The sequence below is a fragment of the Phasianus colchicus genome, chromosome 19 (genome assembly GCF_987193195.1).
Source record: "Phasianus colchicus chromosome 19, bPhaCol1.hap1.1, whole genome shotgun sequence".
Lineage (NCBI taxonomy): Eukaryota > Metazoa > Chordata > Aves > Galliformes > Phasianidae > Phasianus > Phasianus colchicus.
This window is the reverse complement of record NC_143454.1, coordinates 7,485,066-7,496,181: the sequence shown is the minus strand read 5'-3', so window position 1 is coordinate 7,496,181 and position 11,116 is coordinate 7,485,066. Positions and strand designations below refer to the sequence as shown.

At 46.1% G+C, this 11,116-nt stretch overlaps 1 protein-coding gene across 1 annotated transcript; it reads right to left on the bottom strand.

Moving 5' to 3' along the window:
- Positions 1 to 1,551: 1,551 nt before the first annotated feature.
- On the bottom strand, positions 1,552 to 8,459 carry SET (SET nuclear proto-oncogene). Its single transcript, XM_031601672.2, has 8 exons — positions 8,105 to 8,459; positions 6,762 to 6,819; positions 5,650 to 5,792; positions 5,073 to 5,176; positions 4,789 to 4,902; positions 3,560 to 3,730; positions 3,319 to 3,465; positions 1,552 to 2,380 (listed from the first exon to the last, which is right to left on the bottom strand). Exons 1-8 carry the CDS (start codon positions 8,175 to 8,177, stop codon positions 2,357 to 2,359), a joined length of 834 nt encoding a protein of 277 aa, XP_031457532.1. The 5' UTR covers positions 8,178 to 8,459; the 3' UTR covers positions 1,552 to 2,356.
- Between the last annotated feature and the right edge of the window lie 2,657 nt (positions 8,460 to 11,116).

The window sequence follows — 11,116 nt, the reverse complement described above, 5'->3', positions numbered from 1 at the left end:
TGAAACTTTGATTACTTTCAGAACAGTTTTTATAGGTTTTCTGATAATAACAGACATTAGCAACAATGGCACAGGTTGTTTTCTTTTTTTTTCCACAAAGCATTAAGACTAGGCTAGATTATTATCCTTAAAGATCTACAATCAAATAGGATTACATAAAAATTAACATTTGTGAGGCATCAGGGCAAGTAATAATAGCACATCAACCTGCTACCACAACAAGTAGCGGACTGCTATCTTAGAGCCAAAGAAGGAATCAAGCAAAAAAGTTATAGGCTTCCTAATTTTCATTTGTTCTCTCTTTAGATGGCAAAACAAAACAAAACCCAACAAAAAAACCATCACAGTTAATATTTTCATTTGCTTTGCAAGCAGCAAGACCTGAGCAGAAGCTTTAGTTGAGATGGAATAAAGTAGATGGCCTTATTTTGCACTGATCGCATGCAGACTGGATGTTGTTTCATCTCCGGTATCCGGACTGAATCCGCGGTGGACCCAACACTTACAGAATACTCTCCCATTTCCTATGTTATTTGGGCACATCTCAAGTAGAGGTTTAATCTTGCTCTGCTAAGTGTATTCTTAAGCATTAAAAAAAAAAAAAAAAAGAAAAAGAAAAAAAAGCAGAATTTGATTACGGCAAATTCTGTGAGAAAAAAGAATCAGAGAATATAAGAGCAAGTCTTCCCAGAAGACAGTCTTCTCTACACATCCAAAGAGAACTAGCTGTTTGAATTTGAGATTAGCTAATACAATCTTTTAAATATTTCAAAAGCACAGCATGTTAAAACAACTTTCATTACACTTTGTGAAATACCAACAACCTCTATGTGAAATCATTACAAGCTATTCAAACAGTCTCTTAACATGGGGGGAGGAAAAAAAAAAAAGTATATCTAAAGCATATTTACAGACTGCTACCAAGGAGAGAAAGCAGTAAGTAGCAGCTTCTTTATACAAAAGCTTCAAAGAATCTTGCTAATTGAAATAACCCAAATAGTTTGCTTGCACCGAATATTTTCACCTGAACAGAATTCCAGAACCACAGAAAGTCTTACTAGAGCCCACCCCGTCTATTTATTCTGAGTTTGCACGGTCTTCTCATGCAAACTGATTTCCTTGAGGTACAGTACTCCAAGTTAGTACTAAAACAGCTGAATCAAGTGGCTTTTCCTTTTGCAGAACGTGAAGATACACTTTATCTTCATACCAGGCATATGCACTACAGCCTCGTCTCACGACTGTCACATAATTCAAGAAGATGAGCGCACAGCAGTACCTGCCAGATGAAGCATTTTCCAAGTACTGAAATAATGGAACCTAAATGAACTGGTTATCAGTCCACAGAACCACAAGGTTGCATTGCATTACATAAATATACTGACCAAATGCCCCCAAAAATGCTAAGAAACTATGTGCAAGTCCAAAACAGAATATTACAACTTTTTCTTTCAGTGAAGACCAACCAGTCCCTTTGTGTACACATTTAGTTTTATTGTAACAAAGCAACTTGTACACTTTAACGTTTAAAACTGAGCATCTTTCTTTCCTTTCCAGTGAAACAAAAAAAAAAAAAAAAAAGAATTTAAAAATAAACAAGAACAAAATTACAATAGAGAATGTCAATTCCAAATAAGATCCTACAGGTTCTGCTGATTCTCCATCAAGTGGCAGGGCTCAAAGTCATCATTAGGAGAAGATTTTATTTTAAAAGTGTCATCTTAAACTGCAAGGATGTTTGTTAAACATCACAATTAAACATGCCAAAGGAGAAGAAGCCATGTTGTCAAAATGCCCACTTACCCCACCCACACATCTGAAACCCACCCCAGGCTGACCTTCTATAACCCCATTTTTTTTTTTTTTAGCTTTTTCTTTTTTTTTAAACAAGAGAAAGTAGACAGATACATGTTGGTAAATGCTAACTGTCCATATTCACATAGAGACACAGTGTAATCTCTGAGCCCAATATACAGAGAAAGAAGGAAAAAAGCTAGATTCTATGCACTACTACACAGGGGCCTAGCACTCTTCAGCTTCCAGCAGAGTGAAGGGAGCAGAAGGTTTTCTTTTTTCCCACAGAATATGGTGTGTTGATTCCATAAACAGTTTTTGTTTTGAGACAGAAAGGGATAAAAATGAACTTGAAACAGAAACTGGTAGATTCTTTTCCACTGTATTCTGCTCAAGGTATTTTCCCCAAATTAAATCGTGAACCATGGTGTAGAGGAGAGAAAAAGAGACCTCAAGAGAACAAGGAGACTGAGCACAAGAAAAAAAAGACAGCAACTTGCTCCCAGGGACTGGAGAAAAATTAAAAAGGTAAAAAGGGAATTTGGAATCCATCAGTGTTCAATTAGTCATCTTCTCCTTCATCCTCCTGTTGAAAGATAAACAACAATTAAAAAAAATCTAATCACTAAACACCAGATAGCACGAACTTTCAAATGCAGTAACTAGCATGTTTTGCTACCCTAGAGACTACAGTCCTACAGTATTACTCATAGCACTGTGTGATCATCTGTCCTTCTTCACTAACGGTGACACTTATCATGAGTTATGCAGCCACACAGAAGTCAGTCAGTACTGTATGCCCCATTGAAAAAACAGTTTTGACAAAGTTACCATGACTTAGAATCACTAACATTCATCATTTAGAAAGTGAATTCATTCTCTTTGGTGTTTCCTTTTGAAATCAGAAGAGCCAAAATTCTTCAACTTTCAGATGCTAATATTCTAGGTTACAGCCCATTACTCAGCATACAATGCTGGTACCCACAGCAGTCCTCCTGCCTCAGTAACCAGAAACAAACGCTCAGTTTCAACTTCCCAACGCCCTGAGTGCTGTCTCCAGAACCCTATTTGCTACTAAGCAAAACTTAATTCCTGAACTCAACAAAGAGTCTTAACTAGAATGCCAATAAGTCAAAATGAACCAACAGGCAGGAGAATCACAGAACTGGATGCATCAACAACAGCTTTACAAGTAAAGTTTTGCTACAATGCTCACTAATTAATGATTTTTTTAAGCTAGAGCAGATACTAATATCCTAATTTATCTAGAGCACTTTGCTTGCAGGTTTACTCAAACTAGGTTATTTGCACACTCAGATGCACAAACGTACTTACCACTACACTGAAATACTGTAAGTTAAAGCAGTAATAGTTCTGCTTCTCTCCTTCTAAAACTTTGTCAATGGCTGTACAGAAAACTACCTTTATACCAATGGCTCAACATTCTCACAAAGTCCCTCTATATTAAACTGATCCGATTCCCACAGATCAGAGAGAGGGAACACGTAAAGGCTGAGTGCTCACCTCTCCTTCCTCTCCCTCATCATCATCTTCATCTTCTTCTCCCTCATCTTCATCTCCTTCTTCATCAATATCCTCCAATCCTTCTTCCTCTTCATCATCATCGTCGTCTTCCTCTCCCTCCCCTTCTTCATCATCCATATCAGGAACCTTCAAGACACATACAATAACTACAGTGATCAAATTCACTTTTATCTGCGCAGCGCTTCTGCAGGTAAGGATAAGAGCACAGTGCTATTCTTACCAAGTAGTACTGTAATGGATTTGGCCAGATGTCATCCTTGATGACCTCTCCTAGCTCATCAGCACCTGCATCAGAGTGGTCAGTGAACCAGGTAAAGAAACTTTCTGGCTCTTCATGCTGCCTCTTCCTACTGGCTTTGTTCTGTGTCTGGCTTGAACGTTTTGTCAGATCCTGAAAACAAAATTAAGAAGTTCTCTAAATACATTTTTACACTTTTTTGTGTGTGTTCACCCCCCCCTCCACATCCCCACGCCCCCCAAAAAGTAAACACGAGCACCATTTAGAAACATACTCATCTAAACAACCAAAATATGGCGTTTATTCCATCTTTCAGGGAAAAATCTTAAAATAAATGTTTGGAATTTTAAGGATTCATAGCAAAAGCTACCACTCAGCAATAAGCCTACTTGCTTCTTTTAATGACTTCCACTGACACACTGTGGATACACAAGAACTTGCACTTCCTTTATGCCTCTCTGTCATGGGAAGTAAACAAGTGTTTAGTGAAATGCCAAACTTAAAATAGCTTAATACTGCTCTAGAGTTGCTGTGATTGTAGTTCAATGCTACAACTACCGCACAAATACACAGTTTAAAAATGTTCAGTCTCCACACTTCTAAGCTCTGTCTTTAACTTAATACTGAGATGAAAGCCTGCCTGGTGCTCTTATCTTAACATACTCTGCTTTGAAGTCTTCAGGACATTCTCTATGGTAAGCAAATAAAAAGGCACACGCCACTAAAACGTATGGCCACAAGAACATACATCCACCACATCAGCCCAGAACTTCAACAACCCGATTCTAAGTTTGAAAAGAATGCAACCATCCTGTATTTAACCCATTCTTTCTTGGGTTATAAGGCAACTCAAAACTTCCAACGTCTGTTTTCTTAATAGAATTGTAACACTTATAAGCTTATATTATATAAATGAAGAACAATACTAAAATTTGCAACAATTTCGTGGTGTATTTTAAAGACCATTCAGCTACTTCATACTAAAGCTGTAACTTCTGCACAGTAGCTAAGTTGAGCTATTGTACAGAATTGAGAACAAATTATGTATCTCCCTGTAAGTGTTGCAAAGCATGAACTACACATACAGAAAAGAAGGAAAGGGATGGAAAGGGGAAGAGACAGCTGCAATTATGAAAAAAAGAAAGGAGCACAAATGAAAATGATGGTATCACATACAGCAGCAATTGCCTCTCCCAGATACAGAGACACACCTTTCCAGATTTCCATTTGATCTCAGTTGATTTTGAAGATGGGTCTCCGCTTTCATTCAGGTGAAACTCTTTGGAGAGAACTTTATTTTCAAAGTATGGGTTCTCATCAAAATACTGCAGAGTTGAAAGCAAAGAGTTAGAACTCACAGAAAGTAATCATATACGTGCCAAGTCAAATCTGGGACTAAATAGACAACTGCAAAGATTAAGTTACGCACTACAAGCCCATACACAACTACTCAAAAAAGCAAAGTCAAAAGCGAAGGAGTATTCAAAGTACTTACAAAATCTATTCTGTAACCTGATTTGATGTCTTCAAATTCTGTCACCTCGACTCTGGTCAAATAATGCAGTGCCTCTTCGTCTTCTTCTCCCAGCAGTGCAGATACTGAAGTAAAATTAGGAATTCCAAGTTAACAAAGCTATTAAACTTATGTCATAGATATGAAATATAGGAAGTTTACACTGCATACGATCTGAAACAACACATTTGAGCCAACTTCTCGTGGCCCTTTTTTTTTTTTTTTTTAAGACAGAAACCAGAGAACAGACTACTAGCAGCTGTATTTTCTTTCGAGGGGCTCATCATTTGTGGAAAGTGTGAAACTTGTCATTTAAAATACAGGAAGAAAATTGCCATGGAATTCTAGTGATCAAGATGTTCCTTTGGTCAACAAACGCAAAAGCCAAAAAGTTATTAAATGTACCCTGTGACAAAAGGAAGTGTTTGCATATGAAGGAGGCTTCTGTGTAAGTGTATGCCTAGTAACATTCCTAGAAAACACTCAGAACTGCAAGAGCCTCACATTACAAGCAAGGAAGCATTGAATGTACGGAAACAGAGGGCTATTAGCAATATACCTTGCGGGTGGTTGACAAATGTTGTTACCCAGAAATTTGGGATTTTGGCGATCAATTCTGACCTCTTCTGGAAGAATGGCTGGCGGAGTTTGTTGTATTTCTGTTCTACTTTCAAGATTTCCTCACTGGCTTGTTCATTCAGTCTGTAATAGAAAGAGCCATGCTAACCTCACGAGAGAAAACTTAAAGATTTATCATCAGTAGTTAGCTGCAAACTGAACGGATTTAATTATAATAGCCAGGAGCCCAAACATAAAACAGAGGCCCAAAGCTGTAACCACTGGCAAGAAACGCCTTACCAGAAGCAATCACACACATCTTAAAGAAGCGTTTTAAGTGTATTTTATGCTTTCCAGCATTACATGAGGGGCAGACCCTTATTTATGCAACGCAATGTAGTATTCAACATCTTACACGTTTTGTTTGCAAGACACCTGTTGATGTGTAGTGTATAACACTATTACCCATCCTGTATAATTTTGGGGCAGGTAAGCATGACTATAGCAAAGCAACTTAGTACCCCACATCAGTAAAGCCTTAAGACAGAACACTTAATTGGCTTTCTAAAAGACAGAGCCCTGAAACCACAACTCGAGCCTCACTTCTCACCTGCGTGCATAGCAGGATAGTGTGCATGCGGATGAGACCCAAATACTGACAGAGCATGCACTAGCTGGGGAAATTAAATTGTCAGTCAACTTTTCTACCTGTTACTCTACAAACACACACATATACAATAAAAATATTTTAAATAAATCTACCTTTTCAACTTCACTGCTTAAAAGCATGAGAATACTTTTGCAAAACGGTACACGCGTCAGCATGGAAAATCAGTAAGTAATCAAGCTCTTAACTATCACAGTGAGTTTAAAAATACAAACTCGAGTTCTGTATTATCAGTTTAAAAACTGTTAAACAAGAAACAGAGGTACTTATTCAAAATTTTGGTCACACACCAATAATTCTTAAAGCTGGTCAGGTCAGAACACAACACACCCCTTGGAGGAACCTGGAGGGACTGAGAACCACTGCCAAGCACTTCGCTGAACGTTTTTATCTTTGGAAATCTTTTACTTTACACTAAAGAAAAATGAAAGCTTTGTAATGTTTACCTGTCTATTTCATTCTGTACTTCATCAATGTGTTCAATTGCTTCCTGTTGCTCTTTTTCTGAAAAATAAATGAAAATGCATCAAAATCCCTCAATTCTTGAACCTGAAGAATCACTTGACATTTCCTCCTAAGACCTTTCCCAGTGACCTACTGCAGAGATACAGGCATTTCTATTTAGTGTCTCCAGCACCATCAGCCCTTCGAGTTTCACCTACTTTATGGTGAAGTGTGGCTGAAGTGCCAAAAAGTTCACAGAAATGAGACTGCTTGCAAGTTTACCTCCAAAAATCAAAGCTCCAGTTCCTCTAGATGGTTTTACAAATCAATGTACGTAGTAAGCGAGTCGGGAGAGATCACTAACAATTTCACTAAGAAGTTGCAAGCCTAAGACCAACAGATTTCAAAGAATGCGCATTAAGCGATTCGGAAGAGACAGAAATATCAATGGAAACAGCCCAACCAGGAAGGCGCTGCCTTCTAAAAACCCAAAAGCGCACGGGATGGGTCAGCTACAAGGACAGAGCTCCGAGGTCACGCTTCGTCGGGTATTTCCTATCTCTACGTTCCCTCGGACGCGTCCGGCGAAGCTCTCGGTTAAAGGCCGCCCGTCCGCCCATCGCGCCCGGGGATGAATGAGCGGCAGCGGGAAGGGGCCGGCGCGGCGCGCGGCGCTCGGCGCTCAGCGCCGCCCGCACGGCTCAGCTCTCGCCGAAAGGGCCCGGTCGCGCGGCGGGGAGCACGTGTGCGACCGCAGCGTGCGGCGGGCGAGGAGGAAGGAGAGCTGCGCCCTTCCTCCGGCGGCGGCAAACGGGAGGAAACCCGCGGCGCGGCGGCGACCTTTCAAAAGCGCGGAGGCGCCGCGATCGCACGTGGGGAGGCGCGGGCGGTTCGCTCGGCCGGGCACCGCGTGGCCCCGCGGCGGCGGCGGCGCTCCATCCCCGCGCGGCGGAGCGGCACCACGCGGCGGAGCGGCGCCGAGAGCGGGAGGCGGCCAAGCATCATGGCGGCGGAGCACAATGAGGCTCCGCGGATGCTGCTCCGGGAGGGGGGGCGGGGGGGCAGAGCGGGGGGGGGGTCCCGCCGCTCCGCCGCGGCCGCAGCGCCCCCCGCCCGGCCCCGCCTGCGCCCGTGGGGAAGGAGGCCGGGCCGGGAGCGGAGACAAAAGGGCGCTAACATGGCCTCCTCCCGCCGCCGCCGGGGCCTGCACATCCGCCCGGCCGGCCCCGCGCTCTTCCCGCCTCCGGCCCGGCCGCGGCCCGTGTGCTCGGGGAAAATGGCGGTCGGCGCGGCGCGGCGCGAGCCGGACGCCGCCATTCCCTTCCCGCCCCCGGCGCGGCCTCACCTGAGGTCTCGTCGGCCCCATCGTGGTTGGAGTTGAGCTCCTTCTTACTGACTTTGGCCGCCGGCGCCGACATGGTGGCGGTGCGGAGCGGAGCGCGCAGGGAGGGAGGGGGCTGTAGCGGGGCTGAGGGAGGGGGGGCCGCGCGCAGACTCCTCCTGCTGCCGCTGTGCTGCCGCCGCCGCCGCCGCTCTGCCGCCCTCCGCCGCCTCCTCCGCCCGGACCTGGGGCTCCCGGATCACAGGGGGCGGCAGCGGCGCTCGCACTGCCTCGCGCTCCCCTCGGCCAGAATCGCCGCCGCCGCCTCCTCCTCCACCTCCTCCTGCTGCTGCTGCTGGCGAGGGGCGGGCGGCGCGCGGCGCATGCGCAGCAACCCCCCCCCTCCGGGGCACGGGGGGGACGTCGGCCGCAACGCGCAGGCGCACCGAGCCCCCCTCCCGGGCGCTGGGCGGCGGGCGGCGAAGGGCGCAGGCGCGCGCCGCTCCGCTCCTCTGGAGAGGACGAGCGCGCCGCCGCGCGCAAGCGCCGGGACCGCCTCCCGCCGCGGGCGGCACGCGCGCAGCCGCAGAGAGGCTCCTCCCGCGCCCCGCCCCCGCCGACCACCCCATGCTGGGCGCCCATTGGCCGCGCCGGGCGCTCTGGCGAGGCGGGGCTCGGCGCGGAGACACAGAGGACGGCGCGAGAGGCGGGAGAAGAGAAGGAGGGAGGGAGGCGGCGGCGGGGGGAGAGAGGGGCGGCGGCGCGCGCAGGTGTGCGTGTGAGGAGCGGCCGGGGGCGATGTGCGCACGCGTGCGCGCCGCCGTTGCCGTCACCCGGCGCACGTGGCCGCGCACCTTCGGCGCGAGCGCCGAGCTCGAAGCGCGCGCGTCTCCTCGGCGCCTCCCCCGCCCCGCGCGGAGCGGCCGTCCGTGGCGGGGCGATGCCGGCGTCACGAGGGGCTGGCGGAGGTCCCACAGGGGAAACGTGTCTGTGTGAGGGCGTGGGATCGATGATCCTAACGCGCAGCCGCCCCGAGCGGCCTCGCTGCCCGAGGTGGCCCCGCCGGCACCTCCTGCGCTGCCTGAGGGATGCGGCCTTCGGACGCGGCTGCTGCCTCTGCGCTGCCGCCTCCAGCTGCAATATGACTCAGGGAAGTTCAGACGTTCCGAGGCGCAGAGGCCCTGTCACTCACATCAGCCCACTCCGTTGGAGTGGAAGCGCAGCCCTAGAAGGTCACTGAGCCCCAGCGCCTGCCAGCACACCTGCCACTGCAACCAGGGCGAGCGGCCTTTAAATAACCCTTTTTGTCCCTTTCCACCTGTTGTGGAAGAGCTCAGCGCAGCCTCCTGGCTACAGTGAGCCCTGTTTTGCTCTTAAAGTAACAGCCGAGCCATTCTTTTCCACCAAAAATGCAGCGTATCGCTCACAAATGAATATTATGACGCAGATCAAGTTAAGAAACAGACACAGCTTTGATGAAGTAGAAACTTGCCCTTTGTGGTTTGCTTTCCAGTCACACAGCATTCTCACATTCTCCCTGCCTCCCTTTCCTTTCCTTTGCCGCCTCCTCAAGTTGCCCTTCCAACGTACTTAGCCAGCAAGGCCTGGATCAGCTGCTGCCTCCTCAGAAGCCCTACTGTGGTATCCCAGTTCCCATTCACGCCTGTTGCTTCCAAATCCCAAGGTTTTTTCCCTTTGAGTTCCTTGCTGTCACTTCCTGCCAGCTATGTCTGCTCTCACTGCCACCCACAACTGCTGTGGCACAACCACAGTTTGCACTGTGCTTCCCCATGCAAACAGGAGAGGAGCTGCCACCTGTGCTGGACACAGCAACAAAGCATCACAACTTAATAATAATGCAAGATGATCCACTTCTCCCCTAGAGGGAGGCTGGAAGGCCTTTCTGATGCCCAACACAGCAACAAAGTTTCTCTCACGCTCTGTCTGCATCTCCCAAGATTGATTAATATGGATGTTTTCATATCCAGGCAAGGTAAGGTAAGCTCAGGTGCACAGCACGATTTTCTTCTGTTTTCTTTTGATCTCTTCACTATGCAACTGTATACGTTTGCTTTTTTCCCTTTTAACACTTCTAATATGCTATTCTGTTCTATAGATTGGTCTCTTAAGGTCCACAATTTGAAAATGTAGGCTGTATAATTGAAAGCCAGTTCTGTGATGATCAAAGGGGCATACGCCTACTCCCTACTACTTCTGCACACAAAGCAGTGTGATTTGTCTGTTCCACTGATTTATACCTTTTCACCCAAAATGACCAGTTGCTTTTACTCTTGTCTGCCTTTCAAAGGAGAACCTCAATTTCAGTTCAGCTGCAGTCTGACTTTTGGGTATAATTCATAAAAGGTCTCCCAGCAACAGGTGCTTACATACTTCTGGGGCTTGGCTCAAACAGTTTGACAGCAACTCACAGAATGATGCCTTCTCTGCACTCCCTTCATTGCTTTATAGAGACGTAATGAAATAAAACGAAGCCACTGAGTTACTGTAGTTGTTGAGAAGGAAGGATGAGAGCAGAGCACCTAGTGGCTGTTGCTGCTGAATTGATTAACTGTTTGTTCTTGCTGCATTGTCAACATATATGCTCAGGAGGAACATGACTCAAGTATTTGTGAAAAAGCAAGCGGCACAATTCTCAACTTAGTCTGAAACTGTTCCTCTTTGTAGGGATCCTAAAGCTCATGTAGTTTCATGAATAAGGAAGGAAAACAACATCTAGGTGATACAAAGCCTTGTTACATGAGTTATCTGCTGTTACACAAGGTTTTCCAGAAATTACATGTGATGCTCAGACATAAGACTATGCTTAATATCCATGATAACACTAAAAACAAACATCCCATTTAGAAAAACTTGTTGTAATTGATAAATATTCAGTCACTTTCCTTCACTGTTATCTGATGTTTTTCATTATCTGTAATTAACACCTAAGGCAGTTTCAGTCCTTGAAAAACTGTTGATAGTAAAATGTACGGTTACAATCCTGTGAAATAGGAGATGTGTTAATGCATTTGGAGA